Here is a 22,663-nt window from a genome sequence, read left to right on the forward strand (position 1 = left end):
CAAGCATAGCTGCATGTTAAGCAGTCAGGGGCAGAGACACACACTCTCACACACATATTACACACACTCACGCACAAACACACACACACATACACATATGCACAGTGAGGGTGAGAAGCTCACATACATGCATGAATAGTCATACAGATATAGAGATATACAAATGTAGGCCCACACACACACACATACTTTCAGCTCACAAACGCTTTGAAAAAGTATATGAAACAGAAAAAAAATCTTTATTTCCATGAAACGATTACAGAAAAATAATATTGACAGGATAAAAAAAATAAGGCTTTACAAATTCTTTTTCCTGATAGATTTTTTTTTTCTTTAAAAAGAGAGAAAAATAGAAAAATAGAGCCGATTTTCCGCTCCCCTCCTCTTTTGACCTTTCGACAATTTACCACAATTCTGAGGCCACTAACCTGCATGTGACAGTTTCCCATCAGCACACACTCTACCACACACACACACACACACACACACACACACACACACACACACACACACACACACACACACTTACACACACACACATCTGTACATGCTGAGCACCGAAAAAAAGATGGCTATCACTGATTAAAGGTTCAGGCTTTTGAATAAGTCTCGAACTTGAATTTCTTAGTATTGACCACTTCAATAGAGACTTCATTCAGGGAAAAAAGAATTACATTCAAGATTAGATACACCCACCATACAGACAACACACACACACACACACACACACACACACACAAACACAGCGTTAACACATGCATTACACACAATATACAGTACAAATATAAATAGAAAGCTGATCGAGTTGTAAACAGGAAGCGTTTTTAGCTTGAATTTTTAGAACAGGCAGCTGATTTCGAAGTGGAAATTGAATAAACATTGTAGACAAAGTAGTAAAAAAAAAAAAAAAAAAGTACAAAATTGTAAAAAAAAAACCCAACAATATTTTTTTTTTAATGTATCAAGGACAGCATTTAACAGTTTGGGGTGTGTATTTATAATACTGTGTTTAACCTTTCATTACTCTGGCTCTTTGGTGCACAGCTTTAAGTTTAAAGTTCACGAGTCTGTGGAAGGTTGGACGGGAACCTGACCTCTGCGTCCCGTCTCTCTTCCTGCCCGCTGAAGTCTGGAAGAACTCGTTTGGAAATGAGAAACAGTGCAGATTGAGAAGGAAGAAAAGCGTCCTGAGACAAGTCTGTTCCGGGCAGTTTGGGGTTATCAAGGTCACTCCTGCATGTGCTGCAGACTCCTCGAGTACTCCTCGACAGGCAGGGGGCCCGGAGTGGACAGCTCGTAACTCCGCATGTAATGCCCATTGGTCTGGCCAGCATAATACAACAGCTGTCTGGCAAACATCGGCTCTACCTGAGGGGGAAACAAAAAGTAGGAGGAGTCAAAAAGGTATGTATTATGTTCGTATATCTGCATGGTTTGGAGTATAGTTCTTTTTTTTTTTTATATAAAGGGGGGAATAATGTGTTATTATTTAGTAAATAAAATTGTTCTCAATAAGGCCGAAGGACTTAAGTTCTGTTTTGAGCCACTTTTTGTATTTACTTGTCTTAGACGTTTTAGCATTAGTATTGGGAAATGGTGCAAGGCAGGATTAAAGCTGACTAGTTGAATTAAAAACTTAGCTTTATAACTGATTAGATGTTTTTCAGTGTCATTCTTAACTCCCACTTTTATCTGGACACAATCTTGCTCAGTCTAGACCTGCCAAAGGATCTTCTTGACTCAATCTTGATTAGCCTTGACAAGACTGCTCCTGACTCAATTTTGCACAAATATGTCTAAGTCTCTTTTTGCATCAATCTTGCTTGGGCTCGAAGTTGCTCTGTTCTGACCCTCCAAGACTCTTCTTGACTCGCTCTTGCTTGGGCTCAACCCCCATAAGACCATCTTTGGCTCAGTCTTGTCAAGTCTCGACCCCACTAATAATTGACTGAATCTTGCTCAGTCCTGACACCCCTAAAACTCTTATTGACTTAATCTCATTTAATCTTGACCCCCCCAAGACTGTACTGACCCAATCTTGCTCAGTCCTGACACCCAAAGACTCTTCTTGACTGAATCTTGCTCAGTCCTGACACCCAAAGACTCTTCTTGACTGAATCTTGCTCAGTCCTGACTCCCCTAAGACTCTTATTGACTTAATCTCATTTAGTCTTGAGCCATCCCCAAAAACTGTACTGACTAACTCTTGCTCAGTCCGGACACCCAAAGACTCTGCTTGACTGAATCTTTTTTTAATCTTGACCCCCAAAGATCTTAATGGCTCATTTTTTCTTAGTCTTGAACGGCCTTAGACTTGATCTTGGTCTTGACGATGTCAGTACTGACTACACTCTTAAAGACAATCGCATAATAAATGAATAGATTTTATGTAATTTAATAATTGCCTTGGTAAAATTGTGGAAATTAAAATTTCTGGTACCAACGTTGTAGCACATTGGGAAAAATGCTTTTAGATTGTATTTTTCCAGCGCCAGTGTTGGAAAATGAGATGAAATTCTTCTTTTTCCACCGGAGACTCTAGCGAGATGCTAGTAATGTGTGTAAAGCAAGTAAGATCTTCTTCAGCAACACTAACTATAAAATAATAGGATAGGATGATAGGATACATGTTGTAAGTGTAGATATGCAGTTGTAAATGACTTACAGTTATCTTATTTTTACAGTTGAGAAGTAGTGGTTTAAAAACTTGCTTAAGAGCCCACAGTGGCAGCTTGGTGGTACTGGGATTTAAACCCGCAACCTACCAAACAGAAGTCTTGACCACTAAGCTACCACATCCTTATATCTTTATTGAAGCATATATTAATTATCTCTGACCATTTCACTCACTAAAGTCCACTGCTTGCTAATTCAACAAATTGGATGAGTATTTTTCTCGGAAAAAAAATGTGTACGTGTCCTAAATTCACCACCAAATGTACATGATGCTGTTCGTTTAGGTAAAAACCAGTGTGTTTTATTGTTCTTAATACCGGAACCGCACACAGAATACACTAAAAGACGCCGCATGTGGAGTGTTCTGAATGTTTGGTCATTACCAGACCACATGTTTGTACTGCCGGTCTGGACTTTTCCGCACCACTGAGCACAGCTTTACATCAAATCTACCACATTTCATCAACTCTGACATGAGCTTTGAGATTTACAAACATTTCATTAAAAAAAAAAAAAAAAGTCCTTCGGATGTTAGATGTGGGCTCGGATTTTCCTTTGACTTGTTTACGGGAGGATTTTTAGTTTGGGGTCGTATAGTGGCACGTACACAAGCACTGCTGCTATTTTCTGGCATACGGGACCTCCAGGATTTAACCCAAAGTGTCTGGAAATGCCACACTGTACCCCGAGGGCTTGAACATGCAACCGCAGTAACAATTTCTGCATCCAGAGAAGCAAAATATTTTCCTCAGGATAATTTTGAGGTTTTTCTAATACGATCAGATTTTCTAATCTCTACAATCAAACTGATTACATTTACAATGGCATTCAAGATTGTGTTTAGTCAGGGCATTCTTTCCCGTCCATTTATATAACACTGCTGTCACTTCACGTCAAAAGCATAAAAAAATGTGTTCCAAGTATAAAACATGGACAAAAGTTTGTGGAGACATATGTGATTTCTGAACATCCCATTCCATGTTTGGTCCCCACTTGCTGCTCCACTGTTCCACTAAATCTTAGAGTGGGGGTCAAGGTACTAACAAGGGTCAGATACTAATGTAGTTAAGATGCAGTCAGAGTTCTAATTCATTATGTTCGATAGGGTTCAGAGCTCTATAGCAGGAGATCTTTCACATCTTCCATGTAAAGCATATCTTCATGGAGCATTGTCATGCTGAAACAGGTTTGGGTCTCCAAGTTCAAGTGAAAGAAAGATTTTATGGTACACCACCCAAAGACATCCTATACAACTGCATGCCTTAGACTTTGTGGTCCAGATTTGGGAAGAACCACAAATGGCTGGAAAAGTCAGGTGTCTCAATACTTTGTTGATAGTCTATAGAATGTACACTATATCACTGAAATAAATGGATACTATTAAACACTGGAAGGATTACAAATGATTCAAGCCATCGTAAGAGATTTTTGACCTTACTGTGAAACATACCTGAGCTGTGATCATCTTGCTCTGTCGCTGAGGATCTGGATATTCATCTCCGAAGCAGAGCACCACCTGGTACCTGGGCATCGGGCGTCCGTTATGGATGAAACCCTGCAATTCTGTGATGAAAGCAGAGGTTGTGGTGATGCAGGAATATCGACTGTCTATAACAGGTCAAATGGATGATTTTGGTATATTCATTTAAAAACATAGCTAAACCTCCTTAGACTGCTGTAGGCTTATTTTACATATGACAAAGGAGTCTCCAGTGTTAGAGCATTGCAACAGTCAAAAATGAAGCATGAGAATCATTATTGTGTGGAAAAACAGAGCAGTCGGTGAGGAAACGTTTCTTTCTAGCTAAAAAAAACCTTAAGTGACAACAGGAACAAACTCCATGATGTTCCATGACATCGAAAGTTATGATAGACTCATAAAAGTAATTTTTTTATCAAATGAAACAAATTGTTTTTCGCTATGTATTAGCGTGACAAAGTGGCAGTGAGTAAATGCCATTGTTGTAGCAACGTTGTAGGAGCGTTTATATACATTACATCCTGGAAGATCTTACAATCCGATGGACTCAATCCACTCAAACATTCCAATCTTCTGAAATTACAAGCCATGATGTGTATTTGTTCCTGTACTGTTTATTGTGTGTACATGCTTATAATGTTTATGGTTTCTAAACTGTCTATATGATGAAGTTTATTTGTTGCACAATTGGCTTTTGTTCTGATCTGGGAAAATGTCCATGTCATGTATTGTCCTTTATTGTGAAGTGCCCTTGAGCATGACAAAAGTCCTATATAAATTAAATAGAGTATTATTATTATTATTATTATTATTATTATTATTATTATTATTATTACTATCATTCTATTATTTCACACATGTGGCCAGCTCAATTTGCTGCTTTTAAGATAGCTGTCTTATTTGCTAGTTTATACCTCAAACATCTGCTTGTTTATACATCAACAATCTGCTAGTTTATAACTCAATAAATCTGCTAGTTTATACCTCAACAAATCTGCCAGTTTATATCTCAGCAGTTAGCTATTTTGTTTTCCGCAACAATCTGCTAGATTACACTTTAATAATCTGATAGTTTATACCTCAAATTGTCTGCTAGATTACACTTTAGTAATCTGCTAGTTTATACCTCAAAAATCTACTAATTTATAATTCAATAAATCTGCTGGTTTATGCCTCAACAAATCTGCTAGTTTATACCTCAACAGTTAGCTATATTAATTACCTCAACAATCTGATAGATTACATTTTAATAATCTGCTAGTTTATACCTCAAAAATCTGCTAGTTTATACCTCAAACATCTGCTAGTTTATACCTCAAACATCTGCTAGTTTATACCTCAAACATCTGCTAGTTTATACCTCAAACATCTGCTAGTTTATACCTCAAACATCTGCTAGTTTATACCTTAAACATCTGCTAGTTTATACCTACGCCTGCATTCCCAGTATATTTAAGATTTTTTAAAGATTATAAAGTCGTTCTGATTTATATTTGGCTGTCAGGTAGCTGCTAAAAATGCTCCTCTTCTGTACTAGCAGGTCATATAGTTAGCTAGAAAACATGGTTCCAAATAAAGTAAGTAAAGTTTGAAGTCACTGAAGCAGTCGACTACGTTGCAAAGTGAACCTCATGAATCGAATAAAAATTGATGTACAGATTTTATAATTGCTGTAATTCATATAAATGTGCACCAATTTGCTGAACATTTGGTGACTTGAAAGAATAAGATCCATCAATGAGGAGGAATAAGATTAGCCATGCCAACAAGACAAAAGTGATGGCACTCTATACTACAAGTAATGGTTGTCAATGGAGCTGCAATGGCTGAGCTGCATTACTAGATGATTTAGCTCACATCACACAAAGCTCATGGTGAGCTGAAGTTTTGAGGCAAATGAGCTGTGAATATGATTTAAGATTAATGGAGCTTTTAGAGTTTTTAGAGTAGAGGTAAACTAATGTAAGTGTTTAAATCTGGTGGAAAATTTGAGCTTGGTTTGGCCACATTAGCCAAGATGTCAAGGCTAATTTGTCAGGTTTGATGAAAGATGAAAACCTTTATTTACGCAGCATTTAACAGTTATACTAAAAGGTCATTTATTAGTTTCTTTAATAAAGGAATGATGGTGGGTTGTGAATCACATGTTTAGGTTCACAAGAAACTGTGAAATGTGTAATAATAAATCCCCCTGAAAGTTTAACCCTGTCTGGTAAAAAAAAATTGTAAATATCTACTCCGAGTCATTCTGTTCCCTCTTACTCGTCCGATACAAAAGCACCTGATGAGTAATTCAGTATCCACATGACCCTTTTTCTGGTCGCACATCAAGCGAACGATGACTCGTTCAGGGAGACGAGATGACATTTAGCATATGAGACAGGTGTAGTCGGTGCTGCAGGTGTTACATCAGGCAAAAAAACATTAAGAATGTTCTGGAAAGTCCTCAGGCTCTGAAGTGACTAATTTGTTACAGACAACTAAGAGGGGCTACGAGGGGCTCAAGCGCAGATATGCTGAACAGTGAAAGAGATTAAACCTTTTGGGGATCTAATGTGAGACAGCAACGAGCCACCACTTCAACACCCATTAGTTAATATCATATAGCATGTCAACTGATTTTAAATTGCTTTAAAAGGTCATGCTCGCTCTTATCATGGCTACAGCATGCTTTTAATCCTCCTCACTAACAGATATCGATCTCCTTCTTCAGCATCAGCATGATATCAGTATCATTTCCGTTTTTTGTTTTTTTAACCGCCATTCACTCACATTGGCATTTCGAAGAGAAATTCAACCCCAATTTTTGTCATGAAAACATTAAACAAGCTCGACTAAGGTTGACCCGAACCTTTCGCAGACAAACTAATCATCCTCACAAAAATCTATTATATGCCGGGTTGTCTGCAAATGTTGTAGTAACGTTGTAAAAGCGCTTACATATACGTTTCATCCAGAAAAGCTGACAAGTTCCTACACTTTGAAGACCCAAATGATGACCTCAAAATGACAGCCAGGGACATTATTAGGTGAAAGCAGCTAAAGTTTCTATTGAGTTTACAATTGAAGTTTAATGAAACCACAAACTATAATTAACTATGACAAGTCTTTTTTGGTGTCAAAGCGTAAAGCTGCAGGTTTATATCTGACTTTCATGAAACGCCGACACTGGAGACTCCTTCCATAAATTCCAAAACATTGTCTTGAAGAAAACGTCACTATGTTAACAAATATACCAAGGTTTCTTCATTGCAAAAACAAGATTTTGGTATGATATATCTGATAATTGTTTGGTTTTGTTTATGTGGCGAAAAAGCCATACATACAATCGTTAGTCGTTACTATGGAAACGATACGATATAAGAATTACGGATATTGGGAATAAATAATACTAGCAAGCTTGCAAACATCAGATGAACTATGATCTTGTGTTGAAAATAGAAATAAATAAATAAAAGCCATGCCCACTTTACTTGGTATACAGACAGTAATTTATATCGGTGGTTAGAAACGAAACACATTTAAACATATATAGAACGATATTTTCAAATTAAATGTCCTACGCGGATTATCGTTGCAGCCACTCGCATGCTTTTGTGTCAGATATTTATCTGAAAGCAGCCCATCTAGAAAGGAAAGTTGATATTGATTTATTTAACGTCTCGTCTGTGATTTGTGACGTAGCTTGTTTTAATGCTGAAGTGTTTAAAAAGCAGCACGATGACGAAGCACGTGTTTATTTTTTTTTACAAAGTGGACATCGCGTCTGTTCAGAGTCGGTCGCGCTAGATAAAACAAATGGCATGAAGTAGAGGTTATGTTGAAGTGAAAAGCTGTGTATATGTATGCATGGACAAAGCAAGAGGACCTTTTTATTTAATAAGAATCAATGGGTGACAGAAAAATTCATCTGATTTGTGGTCAAACGTATTACGCTGTCTGCACTACCTGCTAAAAAAGTTACCATGGCAACTGAAGACTTCATAGTACCGACCGGCGAATAGCGGCGATTCAATCAAATCTTTCCAGCAGGAATAGAAGTCGAACGGTGATTCCTACCTGACAGGAAATGCTGCGTGTCCAGAAGCTTGCAGGTCTGATCCTTCTCCAGCTTGTTGGGTTTGTCTGAGTACGGCGCTAACGGTCCTTCCCAGTACACCCTGCTCTGGCACAGGCGCTTGGCATAGAGTCCGTCGTGTGTGAGCCAGAGCAACACGCCACGCTCCAGCACATTGGGAAGCTTATCAGCACCGCGTCGCTGTGACTGCGGGTAAGGGTACGGGAAGAGCACGGGTTCGGGCCCACCGAAAGACCTGTCCTCTGAGCACGGGGACGACGGGGAGGACGGAGACGACGGGGAGGGAGAGGACGAGATCCGGCAACCTTCAGGAGTGCTGGTGGTGACCTCTTTAACCAGACTCTCACGGTAGTACAGAGACACGTGCAGGCGGAACTCTAGGAAGAGAGTCATGTTTAAGTGAATGTAAATATAATAATAATAATTAATTGTGTTAGTTTTTTTTAAGTGACAGTGTTTACCAGAGAGAGCCATGGCCTCTGCAGATCTCATACTCTGGTCCACTGACACGGGATGGGACTCAGAATGAGAGTATGTGTAGAAGGACCCGGATATCTGGTAACCTGTAACATGACGTATACAGTACTGTTAACCTTCCTTATCTTCCTCAAATAGTCAATCATGGGATTTTCTCCATAAAAGAAAAAGAAAAAAAATGCATTCATCGAAATTTTAATGGATAAGAAGTTAGAATTCGGATTGGAAGGTCAAGAGTTCAAACCCCAGAACCACCAAGCTGCCACAGGTGGAACCTGGTTGGAGAAAGTACTTTTAACCCTCAACTGCTCAGCTGTAAGTCGCTCTGGATAAAAGCGTCTGCCAGATGGTGTAAATGTAAATGGTTTCTTAACGGTTGCCCGAGTTGTTTTCTTATCAAAAACATTTTCAAGTAGAAGAAGAAAAAAAAGAAGAACAACAGAAGGTAGTAAAAGAAGTAGAAGAAGAAGAAGAGGAGATAGAGAACAGGAAGAAGAAGAACGTGAAGAACAAGTACTAGTAGAAGAAGAAGACAAAGTAGGAAAAGAAAAACAAAAGAAAACAAAAGGAAGAACAGAAACAAGAAGAAGAACGTAAACAAGAAGAAGAAGTAGAATATATAGAGGAAGAAGACCAACATCGACAAGTAGAAGAACAAGAAGAAGAACACCAACAACAACAGTGACAAACAGAAGTGGAAGTAGAACAATAAGGAAAAGGATGGACAAGAACAAGAGCAACAAGTAAAAGTAGTAAAAAAAAATAAACATCACTGATGCCGAACTCTTGAAGGAACCCTGAACGAACATCTTCCTTCTATTAAGACTCTCAGAACAAATAAACACTGTTCCCTGATTAACCAAAAAAAAAGATTTTTTAGCATTATTTGGTTTTTATCAGAAACGATTAAATCTCAATAAAATCTCACTCTGAGAGTGATTTTTAAATCAAAAAGCCCTAAAACATCACTGCTATATACCACAGCATACTGCTGACCAGTATGTGCTCTTTGTGTATTTCTGCACTCGGACACTTAGATACCAGCGCCTGTCTATTTCCGTGCCACATCTATTTATGAAGTCCCGACGTCATGCTCATGAAGCCACAGCTGCAGCGCAAATGCAGTTGAAAGACAAAAAAAAAGAAGAAGTTTTTTTTTTTTTCAGGAGTAACAGAGCCATAATCAACTTCGCATTTTCACTGATTGAGTGAAATCTCTGACCGTACCAAGGATGACGTCTACTCATATCTATGGCAGTTTTTAAAAAGAAAGTACAATAGAAATTTTTTTAAAAAAGGTCAAAAGAAATGGAAAAAAGAAATGTCAAAGGTAAAGTTTTGTATATGGAAAGGTAAGGAGTCTCCAGTTTCAGAGTTTGGTAAATGTCAAAGGAAAAGAAAAAAAAGAAGGCCAGGTAATGATCTATGTGTTTATACTGTAGCTTAAGAACAGTAACGTATGTCATGAAATTTTACAATTTTAAAAATATTATGTGTAACTATAAATTGATAAAAAAAAAAAAAAAAATGCATCTTGCGTTAATGCCTAGAAAATTGCAACTACAATAAGTGTATTATTCCTTAGTCAATACATTATCAAAGTAAATTTTTGATCCATTGACTCCCCTTCATTTACATTCATGACTATTGTCATACACCCACATCCTCTCATACATACAACGGAGCTCAACTTGGTGGGGATTTGAAGTCCTAACCTTCCGATCAGGTGTGTACAGTGGAGACCGTAAACACAAGCTCAGCACGATCTCCGTGCCCTAAAGTAAGGTGAACCTGCAAATTCGTCTCTCGTGAAGACACGAAACTGATGTCATGGTGTGACTTCTTCAGAAAACTACAGGTTTCAGTGACGTTGCTAACACTGCGTAGATAAAAGTGTTAAGACACCTGTCTTTTCCAGCCATATGAGGTTCTTTCCCAAACACGATTGTACAGGTCATCTTTGATCGCTGGATTGGGAAATTGTCCCCTAACTTGAACTAGGAGACCCAAACCTGTTCCAGCATGACAAATGCTAGCTCCATGAAGGTCTGCTTTCCATGGGTTGGAGTGGGAAATCTCCTGCTACAGAGCTCTAACCCTATTGAACACCTTTAGGATGAATTGGAACTGCACTCCAGGATCTGGGTCTGAATAAGCTTCACAAAGTCCAAAAACGTTGGTCTATATTTTAAGTAATCGGCTTTACCCTGTTTTCTTCAGTCTAGCGTTTGAAAGTCTACTGTGAATGCGATTTAAAGTGAAGATCTCTCGTGCAATAACATGCCTAAGTTCTTCAATTCGTCTCCGACTTGCTATTATTCGAATACAAGAGCATAGTTACTGTTTCTAGAGAACTCCACCTACTGCTCCATTAGGTCAGTTCTGTTAGTTAACACCAGCAGTTCTTTTTTTTTTTTTTTTTCAAATAGGTGTTTGTATCGAACGCAGTACTTCAGTGTTGTGAGACGGTGTGTCTGCGAAGTGAGAACTTGCCATGACGCACTGCAGCATTTCGAACGACTGAAGGTGTCAAGCAGATACTTTGTGCACCAAATGGCAAAAATATCATTGAAACACTAGGTTGTATATTTCCCTTAAATAAAATGGTGTGAGAGAATGTGTGTGTGTGTGTGTGTGTGTGTGTGTGTGTGTGTGTGTGTGTGTGTGTGTGTGTGTGTGTGTGTGTACCGTTGTCGCAGGGCTGTGTTTGCCAATGCAGAGGGCGGGACGCATACGGGGTATATGCTAACTCGGCATGCAGAGGAGTGTGGTGTGCCTGGTCCGGACCAAAGTCTCTCCATTCTCTCCTGTCCTGTGGTAGCATGTAGCTTGTCATCTGCAGGATTAAAAAAGGTGACAGAAAAAACGTAGAAGGTGTTGGTTATTTCCTGTTCCAGCAGAGCACAGCTCCAAGACACACAAATACGAATGCACTTAGAGTCTATATTTCCCATATTCTAACTGGATGTAAGGAAGGAGTCTCCAGTGTCAGAACAGGAAGTAATGTGTCTTGCAGATGTCTCACTACTTTAAGCGTAACTAAAAACAGATAAAAATGCATCACGTGCCATTTATGTATTCATGAACTGGGTGGGAAAATTGGCACACTTGAAAGCTGGTGTTATTGGAACGTCTGGAACCGTCAGAAACATGCTGTTGTTGATTATTTTTCTACAACTATAACTTCCAGCTGCATGAATGGCAAAGAGAACAATGATTTTAAGGGCCTAGCGTATTGATATTAACACTTAGTTGTACGTTAATTTGTTTATGTTGAATTTAAATGAGAAACTGAATGTTGTTAATAACTTTTACTTTTTTTAAAGTCATTTCAGGATTTTTTTTTTTTTCTCGTCAAAAAGAAATTCAAGATTGATGTTTCTTTTCAAAAGGATTTTACGGATTTTTATTCGTTTGAAAAAAATATACACATTCCGGATTTTTATTCATTTTCGAAAGGAAATTCTGGATTTTTTTTTATTTTATTTATTTATTTTTTTTTTTTTTCATTTTCCAGATTTTTGCTCTTTTACAAAAGAAAATTCCAGATTTTTTTTTTAAAGTTATTTCTGGAATTAGTTCCTTTTCAAAAATTATTTCAGGATTTGTATCCCTTTTTCGAAAAGAAATTCCATATTTTTATTCGTTTTCAAAAGGAATTTTAGGATTTTCCAATTCGAATTTGGAAAAAGTAAACTGAGGCTTTTAAAATTACCAATAATAATTATAATATCATAAATATATAATATAATAGCAATACAATACCTTGTTTATATGCAACAAACTAATAGGTAATCGAACAGTGTTCATTTTCATCAAACTGTTTTTGGATGAGATATATGTAGCAATGTCACAATCCACTTCACTTTATTTTGAAGAATATTGCAAACTCATTATATACAAATGGGTAAAAAAATATCCTGAACCAACATGGCTGCCATTCTGTACCTAATCCCCATGCAGTTTTGTCTGGACTGCGACTCATTGACTCGTTCTGTTTGTTATTTAGTGAGCAAACGGTCGTCTGGATTGATATTTATCATGGAACGACCTGCCCAGTCACTGCACCTAAATCCTACTGAACTGCTCTGGGATGAACAAGAAACCTCCAACTATTGAAGAATATCTTTGGCAAGTTTTACAAGTATTTCAAGCTGAATGTTTGGAGAAATGAACTGTCTGGATGCTGAGAGTGTGTAAATGCTAAGGGAGGATTTTTTTAATTAACATGATTTTTGTACATTTATATATTTGTTTGTTCAGAGAAAATCTTTATACAGTTATATTAAAGAGTTTGTTGTATAGAAACAAAAGGAACATCCATGTGTCTCTCAAAAACCATCAAAGACCCATAGCGCATGTTGTGTATATATACATATATATATATATATATATACATATATATATATATATATATATATATATATATATATATATATATATATATATATATATATATATATATATATATATGTTATATTTTATATTTAATATTAAAAGCTTACCTGAGGCTGTAGAGAAGAATAAGAAGAGTGTATGGGGTAACTGAGACTTGTCAAATGGGTTGAGTTTTCCTCAATGCTGTTCGACTTGGAGCCTAAACAACACAAATCAGGTGACTGTGTCATTGTCCATGTTCTAGCACCTGATAGTTCTTCATTTGACATGGTAGAAAAAGACCCTCAATGTTTAGTTGTTTTATCATTTCAGAGCCAAAGCTTGGATTTTTTGGGTTACTTTATAGAAAAAAAAAAAGGTGGTAGCTTCAAAACAGCTTATATGCAACACTGGTTCTGTAGGCTCCTCCTGGAGGAACATCTAAACGAAGCCAATTTTAGGTAGTATTATTATAAACCGATGTTAAAAGCATTTGCTCCATCTCACACTATTTATAGTAAAAAAATTTCTTTTATGTCTTTAGTGTCTTTTATGCAAAAATATACAAATATCCCAACAATTATACAAAAAGAATTACATTCATTTCATTGAATTTCAAACGCAACCATCCTGTAATTTTACATTTCCCATTTTTGCCCACTTTAAGTTTTTATAAGGTTTTTGCCTCACTTTAAGACTTCCATGCATTCATTTTTTTTTTTGTACAAATAGCCCACAATTGCATTGCTTTCAACAATGGACATTGTCTCAAAGCATTTTAACAGAGGAAAAAGAGGATATAAAGTTGTATAAAACAGTGTCTAAATTTAGTGCCTATAAGTTTGTTCCATATAATTGTAAGTTTGTCCCTATTGAGCGAGCCGGTGGCGACTGTGGCGAGAAAAAACTCGCTGAGACGGCATGAGGAAGAAACCTTGAGAGGAACCAGTCTGAAAAAGGAACCCGTCCTCATTTCCGAATGTCCATTCATTACAGTTCCATCATTAAACCTGTTCATGTGAACTGTAACCCTTTTGGTAGACTGTTGATATAAATTACATTATAAAATAAAACCAAAAGCATCTGTTATGACTTTTTTTACGAAAAACCTTCATTTAAAAAAAAGAAAAGAAAAAGGATGTACATAATGTATTCAACATAAACAAGCGAATTAACATTTATAAGCATTTCGAATGGTTCCTAACAATCTTTTATCGGATTTTTCCCGACGGGTCGTTCGATGAGGATCTGAGATTTTTGGAAAAATATTAAAATTTATATTAATGTGCTTCGACTCTGTGTTTCCACTCGAGTCAGTGTGGTTTGTGAGGTTTATTTAAAAAAAAAAAAGACATGTATCCTAATGATATGCACATGAGGACACAAGCTATTCAGGGAGACACGGTATGGCGCGATGGTGAAGTGGGCGGAGCTTAAAGCTGGTCTGTTTTAAAAGCAGTGCACCATGTATGTTATATTGAGGGCCGACCTTCATTGTTATTATAGTATAAGAGAAGAGAATAGTGTAGTATGAAAGCAGCAGTGCACTAAAACGGGAAGGTGCTGCTATCTCGGCCTAAATATAGCCCTGTCTAGTGTGTGTATCTCTACGAAACGAAATAATCGACAGCGACGAAATGCAAATGACCTCGGCGAGCGTTTACTGAAAGGCGAAGCGAGAGATCACTTGAGCCGCGTGTTTATGGTGCAAGGCCCGAGAGGCGATCGAGCTGTTTGGCTCTGTGCACTTGCTAACCGAAGCCCTCTATAAAAAGCACTGAGGGTGTTGAGCACATGTGGTGGCTTCCTCTGAGCTTCCTGCCCTACAGAGTGAAAAAGCAAGCCGGAGTGCACACGCTTTAAAAAAAAATTCTTCATCTATGCTCAGCGTATGCAGTTTGCTGAAGCATGGCAGATGCACCAGTCATAGATTTTTTCTTCTTCTTTTTTTTCTTCTTCACTGGTGCATGAGCAAAAAATTGACTCAGTGCATAAAAGGTACTTATAATAAATGTAACTTTCAAATGAGATTTTCGAATGATTTCTTCAATTTTCATTTAAATTGTCAAAAACTTCCATCGTGCAGACAATGATTTCTGGTCTTGAGAGAGAAGAAAAAAAGAAAGAGCATTTGTCTGCAGGAGATCATTGTGTGGTGTGCATGGTGTGTTTGGAGTTTATTTTTATGCTTGCAGGAAACCACACTTCTTTTCTGCTCAATGGTCATTTCAGGTCAACCTGCTACAACAATCCATGGTGTCATGTTTGCATTTGGTTAAATATATATATAAATACACTATATTTCCAAAAGTATTCGGTCATCCTTCGGTGTGGGATTTTGTGAGCATTGCATTCCACCTTTAGTCCCAATTTGCTCTTATAATTCCCTCCACTCTTCTGGGAAGATGTTCCACTAGATTTTGGAGTGTGTTTATAGATATTTGCCACTAGGGTATTATGAAAGGCAGGTACTGATGTAAGTGAGGAGACCTGGGGTGCAGTCAGCGTTCACATTCATCCCAAAGGTGTTCAGTGATGAGATCAGAGCTCTATAGCAGCAAGATCTTCCTCTCCAAAGCATGTAAACCAGATCTTTAAGAAGCTCAGTTTGTGCACAGGGGCATCGCCATGCTGGAACAGGTTTGTGTTTCCAAGTTCAAGTGAATGCATCTAAAGACGCATCTAAAGAATTGATCTAAAGACGTCCTGTACAATTGATTGCTTTGTGGTAACAGTTTGGAAAAGAACCACATATAGCAGGAGAGGTCAGGTGACCAAATACTTTTGGCAATATAGTGTATATATGATATGGACAAAGGTTTTAAGACATCTGACTTGTCCAACTTCCCCAAACTGTTACCACAACTCTGGAGACACACAATTATATAAAACAAAAGGACATTTTCCCTTCGCTTGAACAAGGAGACCCAAACCTGTTCCAGCATGACAAAACCCCTGTGCACAAACCCAGCTTCATAAAGATATAGGTTGGGGTGGAAGATCTCCTGCTATAGAGCTCTAATTGAGCTCAACCCTACTGAACACCTTTGGGATGACTGCACCCAAAGGCCTCCTCACTTCCTCGCCTACATCAGTACCTGACTTTACTAACACCCTTGTGGCTGAATGAACATCCATAAATCTCCACAATGTCTAGTGGAACATCCTAGAAGATGTGGAGCAAAGTAGAAGAACATAAATGTGAATAATATGTGAAATGGGACATAAAAGCACATAATCGTATGTTCAGGTGTCCACACAAATTCGTCCTTATAAAGTATATATATGTATATATATATATATATATATATATATATATATATATATATATATATATATATATATATATATATATATATATATATATATTATCACTAATGGGTACAAACACTGAACAATCATAAATCTGTCTAATTCTCACTTCCGATTGGTTGTATAAGAAGTAATTCAAAATCTTAAGCTTTCTATTCTTTAGAATAGTTCGCCGTTTCCATAGTTACAGCGAACACGTAGCAAATAATAAACAAAATTTGAGAAATAAAAATGGATAAACCAGTGTTTCACTGGTTGCCAAATAGGGACGGAGTCCCCAGTGTGAGTCAGTAATCCTAAAGGCTTTAAAACATCTGTACTTAATCTGTACTCTGTCAATATCTGCCACACTCATCCATCCCTTTCTACAATTCATGTGTATATACATATATTTTTCTATACTTTATATTTTTATATTTATTTACTTCAGTTTTTTTATCCCTACATTCAAATTTTTTTTTTCATGTTTAAAAGTTGGACAGTGGTAAAAAGCATTTCATGTGTTATCTGTATGAATGTGTATGTGACCAATAAAATTTGAATTTGAACATCGAATGCAACTAGAAAAGGATAAATCTTGAAAGTATGCCGTGTCGTTTTGTTAATAAACGAAATGCTGTGAGAGGAATAAAAACACTAGCTGTGTTGGGTCAATTATCCACATTAGGGTGGAAAAAAGTAGCCTGGTTTTATCACCCCAACATGTTTTCCTACAAGAGCAGGAGTTATTTACAATTCAGGCTTCATTGATGATGTTACCAAAACTCAGCTGCAGTTCAACCTCCTTCTGACCTGAATAAGGATCATGAGGACGTTGGTGGTCGCTAGGCTCAATCTCAAGCAATCTTTTATAAAGGTACACACACACACACAAAGAGACACACACAAACAAACAAACAAACCCACCTCGTTTTAATCCCTCAGGAATGATCCTGTAGACTTTATAAGGGTCCGATATGTCCAGCTGGCTTCTTTCTACGAGTTCATCGAAGTCGTTGCTCTTGTTGAGGGCGCAGCGGAGACGGGTCTTCCACGTCGGAGGGTCCGGCTTGTCCACGCCCTCCCTGTATTTCCCCTTAAACAGAGCCCAGGCCTATGGGGTAACACAAACACAATCCCGGTTCCACGTGTTCTAATCATCACCTGGTTATTACCGACTACTCGTCTTGTCCTGGAAATCAGTTCTCGGACGTCATCATCTTCATGAGAACACTAAAAGGCGCCATTGTGTTTAAAGAACACAATGGTTCTCTCTGTTGCGCTCGGGAACCATGTTTTGGTTCCCTTTTTCATGGAATTTCAACGATTATTGTTTCAGAAATTTCACCACCATAGATGATACCGTGATATGGCTGGACCAGTTCATTGAAACATTGTAGCATCAACAGTCATTGACCTGGAGGTTCCCCAAGAAACCAAACATTAACCCTACGTTCTATGACTCTATGCTGGAGAACTCTGCAAAGCCCTGGATCATTTCTGCATTTCTGAGGAAACATCTAAAGACACTTGCTAGGTTTCCAATTTACTGCTGATTAGGACTTGCACCCTGGTTTGTCTCCCTTAGTTCGTCTCAGGTTTGTCCCCCATGGTTGTTGCTATGATTCTTGTTCGATGGTTCGGGTCGTGTTCTTTGCTTTATTGTCTCCTTATTTTGTGGTAAACTGTATAATTGTTTTCTGATCTAAACCCTTTCTGAAAATGATGAACCCTACTGGCCTTTCTGGGAGAAACATGGTAGAACTCAGGATCCAGGGTACTTGATTGCAGTAGCATCAATATTGTTAAAGAAACATGGACCCAGAAATTCTCATTACAGGACGTTTGGACATCTTTTCAAAATCAGAGAACCCTAACCAAAGCTGAGAACCCCCAACCAAACTGGAAAGCTACTGAGAAACCCTTAAGTGTTCCTCAATGGTATTTTAATGCATTTTTTTTCTTTGAACCACCTCTGAAAGGGAATCATGCAGAAGAAGACAGCTTTCCTTTCTGGAAAGATTTTGGAGAAAGTTCTTTATTTGCTCCTCCTCAGAAACCTAAAATTATTGGTTTCCCAAAGACTTTTTTCTTTGGTGGATCTGTAATCATTTCTTTGACTTCCAAAATAAACATGAAAATCATGTTGTAGGATTGATTAAAAAAAGGAACCTTTATCTATAAGAACATGAGATGCTTCCAAGTAGAAAGTCTGTGAGGAGCCATTTTCTCTTTTGATTGAACTTAATCTTCTTTTTATAAAGAACCCTTGGAACCCGGTGGCATGATAAAGAATAGAAGGTCTAAGGTTTCTTCATAAAATAAAGAATGGTAGCCTTCTTCATAAGCTTAACAAACCCATAGGTTCTAAATTCGAAGCTGTTGTAAAGGTCCTACATATTTTTGGTGTCACAGGTAGCATCATTTGAAACTCTTACCCCAAATTAAAGAAACCTTGAGGAACCTCGATTGATAAGAATAGGCTCTTTAAGAGTTCTTGGACTCCTGGGATGAACCCAGGTGCACAATTTATGCATAAATTCAAGGAACGTAATTGTTTAAATCATAGATCAGCTGAGTTTGAAGCTCCAGTACAATGGTGATGAATATGACGAGGACATTGCTGATGATGTTGAGGATAATGAAAAGCGATGTACCTTAAACAGTGCCGCGTCCTCGTCGCGGTTGTAGTCCTGCTTTCCCGCATGCTTCCACGGAATCCTGAAGATCGTTTTCTCGTCGTTCTCCCACACCAGGCCTGGGTAATCGCCGCTGTCGATCTGCTCGATGAGCCACTGCCGGAGCTTGCCATTGCCGCAGTTCACTGACATGCTGCAGTCCCCATCTACGTTCATCCCTTCCATCACACCCACACACACAAACACAGGTAAACATGGGCTAATATAATAGCGGAGATGTTACGCCATAACAGGTTATCTTTGTTGTGTTTATTAACACCTTCTCAATGGTAAATGCACCACAGGTTTTGAGCTTTGAGGACAGTCTCACATGCTACAACTTTTTGTCTAAAAATAGGACTGTACGTTTGTTGGTACCTATAAAAGTCAATACAAATCCACAAAAGCTAACAGAAAAAGAATAACAGAACCAAACAGCAATAAGGAACCATTTATTACCATTTAGCACCCTTTTCTTTTTTTTACTGATATCTACAACACTGTAAGTGTTAATTAGATGCAGGGTTAGAGTTTTAGCTTATTCATATATGGTTTATAAATGGAATAATATATGAAAAACGTACACCTGGCTGTACAGTCTAAGAAATATATTCTTGTCAATCAAGTGTTACTATTAAGACCATTTTTATTTTATTTTTTGTGTAAATACAGTATAAATCCCACTATATTTCAGGTAACAGAAACATATAAAAGGTACTGAAGTAAAAGCTACCACTCAAGCCATGAGGGACCCTTTATTGCCAGTGTTTTGACAGGGTCCCACTCCAAACATGAGAAAAGATATAGTAACTTCATTTTTTTTTCTGAGTGTTTAATGTAATCATTTGTTACAGGAATTAATCACAGTCGTAACCTATAGTTTTATTTTGACTCACTTATTCCCTGATCTCTGGTGTGGTTTTCGTTTAATTTTCTTTATAGATAAAGTCTACCTTTCCGAGAAAATGACACACACTGACAAAAGGTGTATGGTTATAGTTTCCGCCCAAGCAACAAGAAAAGGTACAATTTAGTACCCTTTCGAAATGTGCGCAATATAGAACTCATAACCCTGTGCATGCTTTAAACCACATATTTAAAAAAAAAATCATATATATATGCACAGCACAGGTCTGGTCCTGAATGGACACTTTGACATAATTGAATCAACAGTGTTATAAGGGCAATCTAAAGGGACTATTTCCTTCTTTCTGGGGTGAAAACATTATTTATTTGTAGCTTTTAGAGTAAACTGAACAGTATATTCACCTATTATAGTTAAAGCCGGGTCTCTATTTTAACTGCAATACAGTGTTTATATTGGATGATGTTCATCGTAAAATTCTTTCAACACAGTTTTTTTTTAATAGGTAACAGGTAAGACTTCAAGCCTTCTGCATCCATCACACATCGTATGAACTTCAATGTCAAGCGTTTTTTATATATACTTGGAGTCAAACCCAGAACTTCCACGAAGCACAACTGATCTGAAGCGAACGCTTGTCCAGCACTGAATCGACTCGTTGGGTGTTAAACTGACTCATAAAGCAGATATCATATGATCATCACATATTATTATCTGAAATGACATACATTACATAGTAGACAACTAAATCGGGGTGAACTCTGTGATTGTTATTTTGACTCCGCATTGCCTGGTGCTTCATATGGATTTCTTATTTCATTGTGTTAGTAAATGTAAGTTGAAAACACAGGCTACTCGGCACAAACGCTTTCTTTAACTGAATACATTCACAGAATCAACCTGTTTTGTTGTTTTATAGATACGCATTCACTTTTTATAGATACGCATTAACTTTTTATAAATATGTCACAATCAAACAATTTTTCAGAAATAAAACTCAGGTGTTAAAACTCCGAAAGTCTTGCGCATGCTTCATCCATCTCACTCAAACTTAACCTATTACAGTACGAACTGCATAGTACAAGAAATACACCAGCTGCACACATTTACAGCTATGAATAGACTCTTCATGTGTTAAAAATGTCTCCTAATGTCTCCAAATATCTCAACGTATGCTTCATACAACTTCCAATCTCAAATATCAGTAAAACCAAACCATATCTGTGAATATACATCACAAGCGAACTGTTCTGAACTGATCTGAGGCGGACTGTTACTGTACTGAAGTGACCCCGCTTGACTTACAAATCCACTCCTGTCCACTTCTGTAAAGTCCAGATGTGTGCAGATGTGCATGGCTCACAAATAAAGGGTACACTTTACATCATGCACTTTTGTGGAGCATTCCAGGTACTAAGGGGACGCACATATTGCCAGGGATCCTTCATTTAGTGCATCCAAAATGTTATTACACTACAGCCCCCCTCTGCTTCCCACCACCACCATCCTGCGCGCTTACCTTTGCGCATGCGCCGCACCTGCTCGCTCCTGCAGGTGGTGATGTTCCGACAGCAAAGCTCAATTGCGCAGTCGGCGCGATGCGCTCGAGCTCTTAAATAGACAAGCGCGCTCTCTCAAACACACACACACACACACACACACACACACACACTTCGATTCGTTGTTAATAAGCAGGGCGGGGTTTGAGCGCACGAGGAAGTAGGGTGTGTTTAATGCACACATGGCGCCCCTTTGGGGTTCTCCGGCGGCTCTCCATCAAGCGCGCACGCGCGCGCGGCGGCGGCGAGACGGACGGACGGGGGATTCCCCCGGACCGGGTTTGCGCGCGGAACAAAAATCCGGTGCCGACAAAACAACAACAACAAAATGTCCCTTCGCGCTCGTCATCGATGTAATCCTTTCCGATATCCGCTCGCTCGCTGTTTACGGGCTTTTTATTCCTCGGGAGTAAATTACAGTAAACCCGACGAGAAGAAAACAACAACATCAGCAGCAACACCACCATGTGAAGCAGGAGCGCGTCCCGAACCCTCAGTACTCACATCCTGCTCCTCACCGTGGTCGTGGTCATGGTCCATCTCCACCTCGGATTTTAAGGAGATTTGGGACAGAAGCAAAGATGTAATAATAAAGTAATAAAATAGCGCCAGTCTGTTTTTTATTTTTATATTAACCCGACAGAAAGCACGAAGTCTCCGGGTTTATAATACAATTATACTGCTCTGTGTTTCTACAGAGTTTATTTATATTTATTACATCATAATGTGCTTTAAAACAAATAATACATTTATTTTAAAATGTAAGTGACCAGAAAACAGCGCCATCTGGCGACAGAAAGAAAGAGAGATAGAGAGAGTAGTAGTAGTAGTGGTAACTTATTTAGTTATTAAAACTATCTATCTATCTATCTATCTATCTATCTATCTATCTATCTATCTATCTATCTATCTATCTATCTATCTATCTATCTATCTATCTGTCTGTCTGTCTGTCTGTCTGTCTGTCTGTCTGTCTGTCTGTGGATCTAAAATATCTACACACCCATATGTAATTGCAGGTGTATAAAATATAAATGTCAGCAGACTCCTGAAGGTTCAGCTCTAAACCCTGCAGGTATTTGTACCGATTCATGATTCATGATTCACTCCTCCTTGAGCAAAGCTCCAGTTCTGGCTGAGGAAAAGCAGCTCTACAGCATGATGCTGCCACCACCATGTTTC

The 22,663-nt window shown here is 38.1% G+C and overlaps 1 protein-coding gene across 1 annotated transcript; it reads right to left on the reverse strand.

Annotated features, from left to right (window-relative positions):
* Positions 1-220: 220 nt before the first annotated feature.
* irf4a (interferon regulatory factor 4a) lies at positions 221-21,978 on the reverse strand. The gene is made up of 9 exons (XM_083542849.1): positions 21,442-21,978; positions 19,037-19,236; positions 17,307-17,493; positions 13,217-13,308; positions 11,400-11,547; positions 8,696-8,797; positions 8,216-8,611; positions 4,127-4,239; positions 221-1,368 (listed from the first exon to the last, which is right to left on the reverse strand). The coding sequence occupies exons 1-9, from the start codon at positions 21,449-21,451 to the stop codon at positions 1,228-1,230; spliced, it is 1,389 nt and encodes a 462-aa protein (XP_083398975.1). The 5' UTR covers positions 21,452-21,978; the 3' UTR covers positions 221-1,227.
* Between the last annotated feature and the right edge of the window lie 685 nt (positions 21,979-22,663).

This window comes from Silurus aristotelis (genome assembly GCF_946808225.1).
Source record: "Silurus aristotelis genome assembly, chromosome: 5".
In the NCBI taxonomy this organism is placed as follows: Eukaryota; Metazoa; Chordata; class Actinopteri; order Siluriformes; family Siluridae; genus Silurus; species Silurus aristotelis.